General features: G+C 38.6%; 1 protein-coding gene across 1 annotated transcript in view; it reads right to left on the bottom strand.

Annotated features, from left to right (window-relative positions):
• Positions 1–16,458, bottom strand: part of LOC144655626 (poly [ADP-ribose] polymerase tankyrase-like) — a 73,318-nt gene that overhangs the window by 38,177 nt on the left and 18,683 nt on the right. The window contains exons 3-9 of the mRNA XM_078515910.1: positions 11,597–11,915; positions 11,007–11,112; positions 10,176–10,342; positions 9,240–9,324; positions 6,063–6,212; positions 2,369–2,485; positions 1,095–1,175 (exon numbers count right to left, since the gene is read on the bottom strand). Coding sequence (XP_078372036.1) covers positions 1,095–1,175; positions 2,369–2,485; positions 6,063–6,212; positions 9,240–9,324; positions 10,176–10,342; positions 11,007–11,112; positions 11,597–11,915 — 1,025 coding nt within the window. The remainder of the gene's footprint in view (positions 1–1,094; positions 1,176–2,368; positions 2,486–6,062; positions 6,213–9,239; positions 9,325–10,175; positions 10,343–11,006; positions 11,113–11,596; positions 11,916–16,458) is intronic.

The raw sequence follows: 16,458 nt of genomic DNA, 5'->3' as shown, positions 1-16,458 counted from the left end.
GAAATACTCCAAGAGGCAAGCGTGGCCGAGTGTTTAAGGGCGCTGGTGTTGTAATCTGGAGGTCCCCGGTTCAAGACCTGCCCTTGCCACTAGCTGGATTTGTTTCTCGGTTGTCCTGAGTTCAAATCCTCGACCACGCTTTGTATATAGCCAACTGGTCTGCCTCCTGCCAGTTGGGATTTTTAACCTTTTTATGTTTATCTAAAAATATTTGTTTCCTCTGTTTCAGTGGCATGCCTGTAAACTAGCTATCTCTTGAGATATGAAGCTAAGTGCATGACCACTTTAAGTGCATGACTACTGGGATATTAGCTCCAACAGTATGGGCCAAGAGGGAAGTGGCACTTGACACAAGTGCACTGTCTCCAAGTATGCCAACTTAGTGTTTTGTTTCTTTTAAAATATGCATGTTTTAGACTACATGCAAAATTTATGCTACAACTTGGACACCTTTACTGTAAAGGCACTATTAAAGTTTAGAGAAATCAGTCTGTAGAAGGCCAAACCTGAGAGGTCACCAATTTTAAAGGTACCCAAACTCCCCCTTTTCTTCCAAAGAAAAAACTGTTGACCAGGAAAGGTTGACAAAGGTTCAGCCTGTTGTTCTAATGAATGGCTCACTAGGCTAGAGCTTACCCCAGTTTCCCTAGCATTAAGCAAGTATTTCTACTCTCCGCTAGATGAGATGTTAGTCCCCTGCAGGGTTACCTCTGGCATTAAATTGGCCAGCACACATTTGTACACCTGGTTGGAGGAGGCACTATGGCAGTTTCAGAGTGTCATGCTCAAGGGCACAATGCAGTGAACCGAGCCACTGCTTGAAGCCAGACTGCTTCCCACCACTGCAACCAAAAAACCCTCCCAATTTAACCACTAAAACTCGATAAACAACCCAAATTCCTCCTCCCCGAGGTCCTGCAGAACTTTAGTGTGAAATGTGTCATAGTTTTACATGTAAACTATAGGGACATAGCTGTACGGACATGGCTATATAAGAGCCAGTCATCGACTAAAATCAGCAGCTAAAAATAGAGCTTGTCATTCCTAATTGTTAATCCTGGAAAATTGACATCTACATGCTGTTAGGTACTTACAATTTTGTTTTCGTTGGAGCCCTTCTTTTTGACTGACTGACTTCTGAAGTTGGACAGGTCTTCATCATCGTTCAACAGTACCTGAAAATCAATTTGGTGCATCACAACCCCATAATTTGCAAGACCAGTCAACATTCTTATGGATGCAATGTCTAAAAGATGCTAAGAGGCTATTAACTTGTAGATCATAAATTATGTTATTCAACAAAATTTCAGCCTCCAACGTTCGCTATAACCCTACGAAATCTTTCCCAAAACTCGACACCTGGTAATGTATGCGTGACATCAAAGAGCTCAGCCTGAAGTTTGATGGGTAAATTTAATAGTCGAAACTCCTTGTTTTTTGTATTTCTTGGAGCTCTGTTTGAGCAAAATGGAGCAACAAAAAGAGGCATTTTGACAAACAAAAGCCACTACGAAGAAACAAGGAGTTTCAAGTATTTAAATTTTCCCGCCATACTTCAGGCTGAGCTCTTTGACGACACGCATACATTACCAGCTCCAAGGTGGCAGCGTCCAGTTGTCAAGTTTTGGAAAAGATTTCGTAGGGTTACAGCGCACGTTGGGGGCTAAAATTTTGGGGAATAACATATCTTTACAAGTATAAACTTTTTATTGGCGTAAAGAAAATAAATGGCCATTCTGGAGTGAACTTCTCCTTTAACCCCCCCCCCGGCCCCCTCTATGGGTACAGCTGACAAACAAAATTAATTAATGTTTTTCCCTGAGGTCAATTATAAAAATGGTTGATGACAGATGTTCAAGCCAGACAATTATAAAACTAGGTTCATACCCATACGTACACTGTATTAATTATTACCCTTGGCTTCTGAACCACAGCATGAGAAGTCATTTCATTCAAATGGTTTGATTAACAAACCCTTACTTAGTAAGTAAGTAAGTAAGTACCGTAAGTCAGCCAGTCAGTCAGTCAGTAAGCAGGAAAGTAATTAAGTCAGTCAGTCAGTAATTAAAGCCTTTATTAAAATAGCCAGGGTAACTCCATCAGTTCTAAAATTAAAACTGTTATCAACAGAAGCCCAAGTAAATAGTAAAAATTAAAAAGACACAAAAAAACAGTGTACCTAAAATAGAAGTTTTAAATACTAAAATATAAAAGAATACTAAGATTTTAAAAGCTAAGTGCCTCATCTCTATTAACTTCAGAGTGTTTTACAGGTAGCTAGAGGGTGGAATTGACTTCTGGACCCAAAAACTTTATGCAGCAAGTTGTTATTACACTGTATTTAAAAGTTCTACAATCTTTTTTGTACCTCTTTATGTAAGAAGTTGAACCCGAATCCAAACTTGTCCACACCCTTACTAACAAAGTAGCCAGCCACTTTTCTGTTTCCACGTCTGATAGCCATCCACACATTTTCAATGCCTGTCTAAATTTGTAAGCAAAGTTCAGTATTTTACATTAATTGAGTTCTACAATATTACTATAACCAACTACAACAAGTGCTGGCTTACCAAAATGGTGTTGCATTGGGCTTCAACAAAACACTGACCCCCAAGATGCCAGATGAGTGTTGGGGAGGTCTGAGTCATTTCCACTTTCATACAGGTTATGTACAGGTTATGTTCACGAATAAATGAGCATGAAATAAGTTGGAACATCATCAAGGATGATATTTGTATCCATTAAAGAAATTAAGCCATGAAAACAACAAAGGAAGAAACACTGGTCAGATACCATAAATACTATAGTGCGAGCAATGCGTAGGTGATTTTGAGGGCGGTCAGTAGAGGGTTAGTGTTTTGTCAACGCCCTGTTGCATTTGGCATAGCAGGCTAGCTGTGGTTTCCCTATCAGCAACCATACTGTTTACCAATTGAAATAATATGACCCACCCAGTTGCTTAATAGTGGAGCCATAGACAAAAATTAATGATGTACTCTTTAAAGTAAAAATGTTCCTGACCTACCTACCGAATGGCCTATGTAATGATTTTCCTATGGCCCTACCCCATCCCATGTCCTATCGCTCACCCAATACTCTACCCAATGACCTACGTAGCTTAGTACTCTGTGCACCAACAATATATATATGACTTATGCCTGATGACTCACCCCATGCAAGATGTATGTTGTGGTTTTAAATTGTTGTGGGTTTGAAATTATTTTTCAAACTATTTTGATTTTATTTTCTGCAAACCAAATTAAAATTGTAGTAAATAATAAAGGAGGGAAATTTTTAAGCTCGGTAATTACCGAGCTTAAAAATTTACCACCTTTATTATTTACTACAAACTTGATGAATTCTACATTGCTGATCCTTAAGCAGTATGCAGGACGCGTGTCATATATCAACCTAGTAAATGGCCCAGCTCACAACGAGTCTCTCGTAGCTCAGTTGGTTATCTAGAGCGCCCAACTGGTATCTGGGAGGCCATGGGTTCGATTCCCATTGGGGACTCTTCATCTTCATTATTCAAATTAAAATTACTGGACAAATCAATAAAATCAAACCAGCTTGAAAATTTTCAACAAAAGATAAATTTAAACGACAACTTATATGGGGCCTTTTACAATACAATACAATACAATACAATACAATACTGCTAAACAATACAATACAATACAATAATGACAATACATGATACAATGCAATGCAATACTAACAATACAATACAATAATACTAACAATACTGACAATAATATTTATATAGTGCTTTCCAAGACCAGCTGAGACTAAAAACAGAAAAACTACTCCAAATTTCGCATTTGGGTTTTTTTACATCTGTGCAACATTGAATTTAAGAACCTGAATCATTCAAGTAAAATAGCAGTTAAAATTTTCCTTTGTTGCTGTTGTTGTTTCTTTTTCTAATGTTTCACAATTCCGCGTTTTAAAATATTACGTCATTCCGCGTTTAAGGATATTTCGCCATTCCGCCATGCCGTTCCATCATTCTGCCATTCCGCCGAATAGGGTCACCCATGTTTCACTTAATATGTCAACAAACCCGCACGCGAATTTTAGGCCCGGGTCGCACTTGGGACAAAATCGGGACAAGTTTATTTTGATAACCGAAAAAACTGTCAGATTCCTGTCATCAGTTGACCACACCAAGTGCGACCTACTTGTCCCTACGCGGACAAAAACTTGTCCTCGGGGACAAATCTTCAAAGGAGCCGTCGTCCTGCCTCATAGCAAGACTTTTTACCAACAACAAACAAAAATTGTTTTTCTTGTGATAAAAGTGTCAATCAGTTTAGTGATCCTTAAAAATTGTTCGCTTCACATTTTCCTGTCTAGTCATGAATACGAATTTAAGCGGTTTTCGACCGAATATTTCCGTTATTTGGGAAAAGAGCCCTCACCAAAATGATTCAATGAAAGGAAAGATCGGTATTATAGGCCAGAGCAACTGTTCTGTAGCCGCAGTCCGAATCATGAAACATAGCAAATTGCTCATAATTTCCTGCTAACGGTGGCGCGCTTTCTTTTATGAGCTTCGACATCGTTTCGAACACTCGCATTAAGAAGGTAGAATGAGAAATTTGCTTTGATTTGATTCAATGCGACCCGTTCTCCTCTCCCTTTTGAATATTATAATTTAAAATTAATAATAATGAAAATACATTGTACATTGCTACATATATATCATTGCTACAAAATGCTTCAATAACTCATAACCTTGCTTAAAAAGGAAGGTCTTTACCTTAGATTTAAAAATATTTATATTGTCAATAGATCTAATCGCCATAATTTTGGCAGATCCTTCCACAGTCAGGCGGCAATGGCTGAAAAAGCTCTGGGTCCATATTATGTCTTTAAGTTGTATGGTTCGTACATACGTAATTGGACTACATGCTGTCCAATTTGGAAATAATTTGATGAAAAAAATTCCGAGGGCAGCCAAAATTGGACGAGGCCGTAGGCCGAGTCCAATTTGGCTGTCAGAGGAATCTTTTGAATCTAATTATTTCCAAAATTGGACAAGCATGTAGTCCGGTTACATATTAATTATAATATATAGCTTGTAGTCAGTCAATCCAGCATAAACAATAAACTTATGTCCAGAACGGGAAAAGCATTCAACAATAGTAGGCATAACACAGCACATGCAACTCACCCAGAGCATTGTCTTCACAAATAAAACTTAAACAAAACAGTGCAATTTTATTCACCTGAGTTTGCGAAGCTTGCTACAAAGTGAGTGAAAACACTGCATCAATCAATGAAAGTCGTAAACAAAGTGTCCGATCGAAGAGCTCAACAACTTCCTGAATGTGACATACTCCTTTCCACTATATCGTTCGTACTTCATCGCCGTCTTTTCTTTTCGAATTTCAGCAAAAAACGACAAAGAATTGCATCTAGCTCATGCCTCATGGCGATGAATATCTGACAGATTTTTTGCTTCCCTTCGCTGCATTTACGTTTACCCAAGTTTTGTACTATTGGAGGTGTTTTGCTCTTGGTTTTTGCTTCTTAGTGTAGGTAGCTCCTCTTCTGACAACGTAGAAAATTTCTCTTTGTTGTTTCTATTGCTGAAAAGCTCAAAAGGAATAGAAAAACGTAGCAAACTTGCTCCATAAAATTCCGCCATTGTCGACTCACAATGCGACAAGTTTACAGCGCTGACGCTATGCTTTAATTGTGCTAATTGGCTAATATCCATCACATGTTGTGTTTTCTTCGATTTGATTGGCCGAGACGAAACTGTCCAATTTATCTTAAATTGGACAGATTGTGAATTTTACCAAAAAATCCTAATTGAAACTATCCAAATTTAATCCCAAATTGGACAGTTCCCAGAAATTAAGGAAAAATAGCTGTGCTGACAATATAGGATTTACTGACGGCTATATAATTAAATAGCAAACCACTACTAGTCAGAAGATGAGCGAAGGCATCTGGCAGGTTCATACATGTAAATGCCCAACAGTTCTGTACATTACATAAAAAATATATAGACAAAGTATTTATTACAATGATCATTTCTTATTTAATACCTGTTCTAGTTCATGCAGAGTTCTGCAGTTCTCCAGTACACAAATCTCATTCATGAGAGCTTTAACAGTCTCCAGTGGGATTCCCTTCTTGAAGCAGAATTTCAAAAGATCTTCTAACTCATAGCCCTTCTTGTGAAATCCATCTTTATCCTGAAAATAAATAAATTAATATATAAAATTGATAAATAAATGAATATTAAATAAATAGATAAATAAATAAACATTACACATTCAAGCAAGATAAAAATTTAAATAAATCAAATATTAAAAGTTATTTTAATTTAGTGTTAATTCAATTAATTCTAAATCACACCTTTTCTTTTAGTATAAATGATATTTTCCGTTACAAGAATGGTGCCAAGATAAAACCGAAATGTTGTTCCAATATTCAAGGTTTTAAAATATGCAAAATAGGAAGGCAATGACGTCATATACTCAACCAAATTTTGATCAAATAATTATGAAGAGTGATATCTCAGCCAATTTGTATCAAAACTTTCTGATTGTTTGCAGTACCACTCGGCTAGTTGTGTTTCACCATGTGAACCCAACAATTTGGTAACCATGGCAACACACTAGGTTACAGATCCCCCCCCCCCCCCTGATGCTAAAGGCTTTTTTGGCCAATTCTGGCATTTTTTATTGTTATTTGTCAATTATATGCTTTACATGCGTGATCTGGCAAGCATATCAATGGATAAGGCAGACGTCTTGCTGGGGTTTCATTTTTCCGAACTGAAAAATTCTCAAATATTCAAAGTAAATTGGTGGGGACTGAAAAAGAGTGAATTGCCATGGTAACATAATTAAATTATAACTGCATGTGTGTCACCTGCATACTATTAGTCTGCCAAGTTTTATTGGTCTCTGCAGAAAAATGACCGAGATAAAATTTGATCATAGTAGCACTTAAAGGTGGCTTAACCCAGTATTTTTCTAGCGATACCTTAACCAACTTTCAACCCATCATAACCCAGAGCACAAAATTATTGAAAACTACAACATCGTTTCAATATTTACCCACTTTTGCCTTTATGTTAGACAGCCTTACAAGTTATGCACATGAAATGCAGGGATTGTGTAGTGTACTGTCACCCTGTAAACATTTGGAGAAAATTCATCGACAAGTTTTGAAAAAATCACTTTTTTTGCGAAAGTAGCCTTAGAAATGGCTAATAAAGCTGAACATTGAGTTTCACTACAATTCAGACATTCTCATATTTTTGGAAATGGCGTAAGTCTACCTACTACTAACGGTTTGGATATCGTATATGGGACATTTGTTAAAGGAATGAGAGCTAAAGACTTTCATTTGACATCAAAAAAGTAGCAAAATTCTTTATATGAAGTCTTATCATTATTTTACGCGTAAATTTTAACTTCTAAATAGAAATTCCAAGATATTTCATAATTCCTCTTGTAGATTTTAATGACACTTTGCAGAGCTGAAGGCAAACACCCAAGGTATACATAGCGTGAAAAATCTCAAGAGAAAATGCGTTTACGGGCTAAAATTTGGTTCTGAGCTAAAACTTGTGTGCTGTCACAGTCAAGTGATATTTATATCATATTGCAGTTCAGTCTATGTGTAATCCATGTGATATTATGGGTATGTCTTTGACTTTTAGCTTTTCAGGTATGATGGGTTAGGTATCGCTAGAAAAATACTGGGTCGAGCCACCTTAAATGATTGTATTATTCAATTATTTATTTTTGATTTTCTTTATTTTATATCTTGTTTGTGTAATATTTTTACACCTTTCAATCCGTTAAATTTGGTGTAAAGTATCTCTGTGTGACTACATTTTTGTTTCTGGTGTGGATCATTCAAGGGCCAAGAAATTTAATTTGTGAAAATGTGCCCATACATGCTCTGTAATTATATATTATTAAATCATTCGCATATTTGCTTGAATAATAATGCTACAGATTAGAACTTAAGTGGACAGTATCTCTGTGTGACTGGCTAATAAAAAACAGGATTTCTTCTTTTGCCTTGTTTGCGAATAGCCATTGCAAGTAATTAACAATTTTGTAAAGCACATCCAAATAAAACCGTCAAATAACCAAAACTAATAGCTCTGTTAGAACTGTACAAAGTTACGGTAACTCAGTACAGAGCAGTTCTACAGAAGTCTTGCTGTATGCCCCCTTTTTTTGGTTCAAGTCCAAATGGATGCAAAATATTTTTGTCTTTTCTTTTTTTCTTGAGGGAGCAAAGATCTACAGTCAACTCTCTCTTGACAACACCTCTATAAGACGGACACCTTCATAAAACGGACACCTGGTGATGGTCCCTGACGTTTTTCAGTCATTTTACTGTCACCAAACTCCCTATAAAACAGACACCTCTCTAAGACGGACAACGGACACTATGAAATCATTAACGGACACTTGAGAAGTTTTTTTTTTATCCAGTTTTATTAGTGAAAATACTTCCAAACTTCGTATCGACCTAAAGCAAAGTTAGTCGGAGCCCTAAGAATACCTGTATACCAAGCTTACTCTCTCTCACCTCTTGCGGACACCTTCATCGACACCTGTGATGGTCCCTGACGTTTTTCGTCATTTTCTGTCACCACTCCCTTACAGACACCTCTCTGCGGACACGGACACTTTGAATCATTAACGGACACTGAGACGTTTTTTTTTATCCAGTTTTATTAGTGAAAATACTTCCAAACTTCGTATCGACCTAAAGCAAAGTTAGTCGGAGCCCTAAGAATACCTGTATACCAAGCTTACTGACCACAAACAATGATGCTTTAACGGATTACTTTTCTGCTTGTAACGTGTATGAACACTAAAGGGGACATTTTCTTCTTGCAGTATTACAGCTTGTAGAAGCTCTCAATTTTTTGCTTAAACAGACAAATACGGTCCTTTTATTATTTTAGTCTTGTTGCAGTTAGCAAAGGTTTGTTACATTGTGCAACTGTTTGGCTTCATTATCTCAGAATAATTGGTGTCATGTTACCTTGACTCTCTACAGAGCGGACACCTCTCTAAGACGGACAGCTACGGCCGGTCCCGAATGTGTCCGTCTTAGAGAGAGTTGACTGTATAACTGCTGCTTTTTGCGAGCATAGTTGGTGTTAACGATAAGTTTATCAACTAAACATATCTTTAACTGCCATGATAATTGCATCAGTGAATTCTGCATGAAAATGTCCTTACTTGAAGAAAAGCATTGTTTCCTTCTCTTGATCCTCTGCTTGAATTTAACTCCCTCACTGCATGGCCAAAGGTGTAAAAGTTGTACCTGACAGATAATGAACAGACACCTGCATCGATCAGCAGCCAAAAGTAATTATTTATTGTAATTTCATAGTCAAAAGTTATATTTTGTAAATTACAGTTAAACATTATAATTACATGTACAGCAGTGGCGGATCTAGGGGAGGGCCCCGGGGGCCTAGGCCCCCCTTATTTTAAGAACAAATTGAGGCCTGAAGGGCCAAGAAAAAATTTTCGAGGGTGCCCTCCCCCTTATTCTAGGGTCTGGATGATTGTCCTCCCCCCCCCTTATCTGAAGGTCTAGATCCGCCACTGTACAGTAATGTATTAGTTTTATAGGTTTTTTTAGCCTAACAAATATGTAAGACAGTGAGGCATGCAAGGCAAGGCAGCGAGGCATGCAAGGTAAGGCAGCGAGGCATGCAAGACAGAACTCCCTAATCCCAATAAGAAGGCTAACTGCAAGCTGCCTAAGCTAACTGTAGGCTTAGAGTGCTATTTAGGCAAACTGGAGTGCTATTTAGGCTAACAGGAATTGCCATATAGGCTAACCGAAATGCTACAGTACATGTACATGTAGACTAACTGGAATGGCCTCGCTTTCCTCGCTGTCTTGAACTCGTACTTTGTAACAGTCCCCACTTATATTACATACATCTATAAAAACCTTGTTTAGTTATGTAATAAATCTCTTATTAACCAATCTTGCTTGGGACCATACTGGGAGAGTTATTGGCCCTCCGATGAGTTAAAAAAGAAAACGACATGATTGTACAATTTAATTGACTAGTACACTTCGTAAAGAAAAAGATGATTTTAATAAATAAATCAAAACAAGCAGCAATACATGTGTAGGTTTCCCCAAAATTTACTCACGTTCCAGTATCCATGCGATGAAGAGACACAGTTGGTTCATTACGGCGAGGTCCCTCAGATGGACCGTGTAGCTCTGACAGTAAAAGTTTTAGTGCTTCATGATTTTCATTTAGGAGTGCATAATGTATTGCTGCTAACTTGATCTCAGGACTTCTGGGCCAATGAACCTGCCAAAAGTGAGGCCTTGTTAGCTAGGGGTTGTCAGGATATGGGATATTTACTAGGTGAAAAAATATAGGAACAAAGAATATTTTGGGGGGGAGAATAGACAATCTATTACCCAGACTTTGTTCACTGTTTCTTCAGTTACACACAAACTCTGAAGTTCAAAAACCAACTACATGTACAGGCTAGTGTTAAGATTGTGGTTTTTTTTTTTCACTTTTTATGACTATTTGGCACTATTCGCGACTATCGCTATTCAATGATTATTCGTCACTATCGACAAGACTATTCGCACTATTCGTATTATTCGCTATTCACGACTATTCGTTTACTATTCGTGACTATTCTTCACTATTCGCGATAATTTGTCACTATTCGCGAGTATTCGTCACTATTCGTCACTATTCGTGACTATTCGTAGTATTTGCTATTCGGTTTTCCAGACACCCGATTTCTAGATGTCTCCAGATTTTTGTACTCTGGAGGTTGGCAGGTATGGGGTTGATGGCAGAAAAAACTGCAACCATTGACTAAGCAGAGTTTGTGTGCTTTTGAAAGGCATGGTAAATAATCAGCCACAAAAATAAACTAAGGAACTAAAAACTGATTAGATTTCCGTGCCCGGATAATTTTTCTCTAACTCAAAGATAAGTTAGGCAAACATACTGTGTAGACATTTTCTCTGTCATCAATAGCACCCTTCAACAATTCTGTGTCATTCAGCAGAACAGCTTTGATTGCCAATTTCACTGGCATCAAAGAAACATCATCTCTGAAAATACAAAAAAATCTTTTAATTAGTTATTTCAAATGGTCATTTGGTTCCCAACAAAAAGGACATTTGTCATTAAATTGGTTCCAAGTACTATTTAAAGAGTAGAAGGAAAAGATTGGAGTAGGTGTATGACCCACAGAGGCATTTGGAGGGTGGGTTTTGAGGGTCAGTGAGTCCCAGAAAATTTTAACATTATATTTTATTGCGTGATAGAGTGCATTTCAGTGCATCCTGAGCAACAATGGAGACATTTTTCTTGCCGGCTGAGCATGCCAAAAAGGCAAGAATGCATTTCTCTCACACTCAGTGGGGGATAGCTGGGTTTGAGTCAGGATTCATATTAATTTTTAGTTTCCACACTCAGTCATGCATGTGATTCCAGTTTTTTGTTCTTGCCGTCAGTACAAGTTGGCTGGCATGCAGTATCAATTTTCATGCTGAGCTGTGTCTCACAGAAAATATCAACCAGCACAGAACAAACCTGGTTTCAAAAGTTGGATCCTTCTCAAGCAACTCAATATTCTCATTAGGAATCAACACTCCTGCACGTCTTGGTTTATCCTTCTTCTCCACAGCTGCCTTCTTCTTTCTCTCCTTCTTTTCCTTTGGCTCGGCAGCTTTCCGTTTACGACCTGGGCCTTTGGCCGGGGGTGTAGACGCACTCTTTTTCTGCCCTCTCTTCCCTTTCTTTGCTGGGGAGGGAGTTGATGTAGACCTGGATCCTCTGCGTGTTCTTTTTGCAGGAGGCTCATCCTCTTCTTCTTCTTCGTCATCTGCAGCCTCCTCTTCTTCCTCGGATTCTATGTATGTGTGCAATAAAAACATTAGAAATAGTAAACTACATACTTGCCTTGCAGCAGATACCAACCCTCCAAGTTTATTTTTTTCCGTAGTGGCCATTTGGCCACTGACTGCTCAGGTTTAAATTAAGCTCACACTTTCAATCCTTCTTCTCAATTTTAGTCGCCAGCTCCAAAATTTTAGTCGCCATGGCGACTAAAATGGTCTTAACTTGGAGGGTTGGATACGTAATTATAATGGGTTCTGAATCCAGGACTACCTGAATTTTAAACAAATTATGATCTTTTAATTTTGTTGCCCTCTTTTAATTTTGTTGCCCTCCTTTGGCTGTGTGACCACCTGATGCGGTTCCAGTCAAAAGCCCACATTTCACCCTTGCTCACCACAGAGTCCCAGTAGCTCAGTGGTAGAGCATCCGTCCTAGAACACAGAGGGTCGTGGGTTCAAATCCCATCTGGAACTCGCATTTTTTTCCGAGTTTGATGCTATTTAAACCTCTTGTAAAGGCAGGAAAAAATACCAGATTCAAATATTTATTAGTGAGCAAAACTACATCTTGAGTAAATTATAATTTTGTCATTTCAACTAGATCAAACTCAAATACTCTACAGGATTCTAAGTACCACCAGGGCTGCAAATAATTGTTTTCACTTGAAAGGACATACAGATGTGTCCTACTAAGACACCATCTTGGTCAGACAAAACAAAATTGTGGTCCCAGGACAGATTTTTATTCATCACTGCCGTAAAATGATTTACGATCAAAAAACTGACAGGACATCATGTCCGACCACAATTGGGATTTCGTCGGACATGAGCAAATTTTGGTCGGCCAATGTCCGATGACCGACTGTTATTTGCAGCCCTGGACACCTACATGTATCTTGCTTAGTGGTGTAAATTGCAGATTTTGTTCTCACTTAGGGTGTTCAAGACAGAACTCCCCATCCCCTCCCTCCAACTAATAACTCTTATGGTCTAAATTATATATAGGGTTGCACATGAAGAAATAAAAAATATCCTTGTGCTATGCTGATGATCTACAGTAACTGTAGAACTTTGTTATCCCACCAGGTATGAAAAATAGTATCCTTTGTCAGTCAAACAAAAAAGGTTGAGCCACACCCAGATTGGTTTCCGTTAGTGTTTCATTCAATTTTCCCAACAAGCATCCCTGCCTCCCCATATTGGAGTCCCCCCCCCCCCCCCTACTCCCCTTTCCCACTGGTTTGGGCAAGTTTGCAAGTCAATCCTATTGTTGGACAAGGCGATTACATGTACATAGCGAATTTCAGCCCAGGCTGAAATTTCAGCCCAGCCTGGTTTGCCAGGCTGGAATTTTGTTGTGATTACATGGCGAATTTCAGCCTGAGCTAAGCACTTTTAAAACAGAAAAATTATCATAGCTGCCATTTTCTTTCACTGATTAGAAAACCATCAATGCGATTACATGATATACCTGCCAACTCTCACACCTTGGACGTGTTCGAGTCTCACGCCTGCAAGTTGAAAACTTTGATCTCACGCCAACTCACGCTTACGAACCAATTTCTCACGCCTAGTTGAAAAACGTGAGTTTTTACAACCACAAACGACATATCAACCCTCCAAGTTAAGACCTTTTTTTAATCGCCATGGCGACTAAAATTTTGGAGCTGGCGACTAAATAGGAATTAAAGTCGCCAGACTGGCGACTAAAATTGAGAAGAAGGGTTGAAAGCGTGAGCTCAACTTTGCGACCTAATTTTGCACTGGCGACCCATTTTGAGCAGTTGGTGGCCAAATGGCCACTAAGGGAAAAAAATGGAGGGTTGCATATTTTCCAAAAATGTAATCTCAAACCAGTGTGAGAAAATTAAACTCCATGTAACTCCAATTAATTGCCTCTTATGCTGATAAGATTGTGCCAATTCACTCCTCTGGGACAGCAATTTTTGGAGCCGAGGGTGACGTTGTGTAACACAGTGGATGGCTGTAATGCATGGCTGCGCTTGGCTTGCGAGTGGCAAATGGAATTTAACCCTTCTAAATGCACCATCATCTGCATTTCAAATATGCAAAGTCCTCCTCAACGGACATATACTTTCTGTGGGTCCAAACTTGAGCAAGTTGACTCTGCATCGTACCTAGGAATTACTGTTAACAGTAAATTAAAGTGGTCTGAACATATCTCATCTATCTCAAGCAAGGCAAGTCGGTCCTTGGGGCTGATCAAGAAAAATCTCTGGAACTGCTCCAGGAAAGTACGCGAAACGGCCTATACCAGCATCGTCCGACCCAAACTGGAGTACGCAAGTGCCTCGTGGGACCCACACCACAAAAAAGATATTTCAACCCTGGAGAGAGTTCAAAGAAAAGCTGCCCGTTTTTGCCTTCAAAACTTCAACAAAACAGCTAGCGTGACAGACATGTTATCTGATTTGAAATGGGACACGCTAGAAACAAGACGAAAGAAAAACAGACTGCCGGACTCTAATGTACAAACTAAGTCATAACCTACTGTAGTAGACATAACTACGGAAAATCACTTTATACCAAACAGTGAAAAAGAACACGCAATAGCCATGCTTTTAAGTATAGGATGCCAAAAGTATCTAAGAACGTTTTAAAGTTTTCTTTTTTTCCTAGATCAATAACAGAGTGGAACTTACTGCCTGCTGACTTAGTGAATTGCAAGTCATTATCGAATTTTAAATTAAATTTAGGGAAGCATGTAAACAAGTAAATTGTAACTAAGTATTTTTATATCTTAACACACTTGTAAATTAGGAGTTGTGGCACAAACCGTGACAACTCGCTCGGCTCGCCCAGGCTCGCCTCGCTCCTTGTCACAATTTGTGTCCACAACTCCTAATTTACAAGTGTGCGCGGAACGCAAGACGCCTTTCTTACCCCCCTCGCGAAACTAGTTGCAAAAAAAGACGTTTAATCCCAGAAAACTTAAGAAAAAGAAAGCTGCAATCGTTATGCAAAGCATGGTTAAAACTAACAAAAAAATCGGGAAAGCAGGCGTGGAAATGGTAAAAAAAAGGAGGAAAATGTGAGTGGCTTTCACATTCCTAACTTCCTGAAGCAGATTCGCCGGACCCGACAGTGTACCAATCGTTGTATGGCGCCATTGTATTAAATTACAACCAACCTTTAATTGCTGTGCCAGAAACAATTCCAATTGAACAAATGCTCTTATTGAGTAAACGAAGATGGGAAGAGGGAGAACTGGAGAAATTAACTTGTCTGTAAAGAAAAACTTGAAAAGATCTCGTGGAAAAGCTTTTACAACATACAAAAAAACTAAGGAAAATGAAAAACAAATAACAATCTTTTTAACAGACGAGCTGATTGAAAAATTAAAAAAATTAGACAGCAGTGTTGTCGCAAACGTTTTAACAAGCTAAACAAAGCTTGCACGCTCCGGTGAGTGCATAAATTATTGCAGTAACACAGAAAGTCATTGTTGTGACTTTGATTGCGTGGTAAAAGGAAAAACCCCCTTGACGTGTTTTGATTATCATGCTTGGTCAAGCATGGAAACCTGAATAATAACTATGGTTTCAAAGGCAAGCGTGGCAGCGCTAAAAAGATCAACCAAAACACGGTATTTTGTTTTAATTTTTTTTTTATTGGATTTTTTGGGGGCTCTTGCTTGGATCTTGGTCGGATCTGGGTTGGATCTTGGTTGGATCTGGGTTGGCTCTTGATCGGATCTGGGTTGGCTCTTGATTGGATCTGGGTTGGCTCTTGATTGGATCTGGGTTGGATCTTGGTCGGATCTGGGTTGGCTCTTGATCGGATCTGGGTTGGCTCTTGATTGGATCTGGGTTGGCTCTTGATTGGATCTGGGTTGGCTCTTGGTTAAATTTTGGTTGCCTCTTGTTTTATACACAATCAGAACAACTGAGGAAATTACAAAGATAACAAAAATTCCGTATAAAATAACAGTTGAAAAGTTCGAGAGCTGAGATGAATACATTACAACCATAAGCCCTTATATACGTTACAACAAAAGAGTCAATTAACACCATAACGGCTCACGTGCGTACATACTAATAAGAAACCATTTACATTCTACGTCACTGCCACTTACAGTTTAGTTCCGCCGAATGTAAATACATTTAATCTTCATCTCCATCAGATGCATTGACGAACGCTTCTTCAAGATTTTGAATCTCTCTTTCAACAAGCTGTATTTCAGCCTCTCTGGTCTCTAGAGATCTTGCTAAATCTGTCATTCTTATTTGAATGTTCTTTCTTTGTTTGACCAGTCTTGAACGGTCATTCTGTTTTTTTGCCAGCCTCAAACGAATCTGTGCTTTCGATACTTGAGTTTCTGCGGCAAGACGTTCAAGGAAATTGTGGACAAAGCGTCTGTCTTGGTTTTGTTCCATTTTTGATATACCAAATTTTCGTTACCTACAGCAACATTTATACTCTTACGCGGTGTGACTGGGGCAGAGTGAAAAATGACATCACTTATGTATTTTTAGATGACAATGCGAAAAATAGAAATTACATCAGAGGAGTTTTTATAGGGCAGAGCTCAGT

This window comes from Oculina patagonica, chromosome 1 (assembly GCF_052425735.1).
Source record: "Oculina patagonica isolate OP01 chromosome 1, crgOcupat, whole genome shotgun sequence".
Classification (NCBI taxonomy): Eukaryota; Metazoa; Cnidaria; class Anthozoa; order Scleractinia; family Oculinidae; genus Oculina; species Oculina patagonica.
Note: the sequence above shows the minus strand (reverse complement) of the source record. Positions and strands in the feature narration are given on the sequence as shown.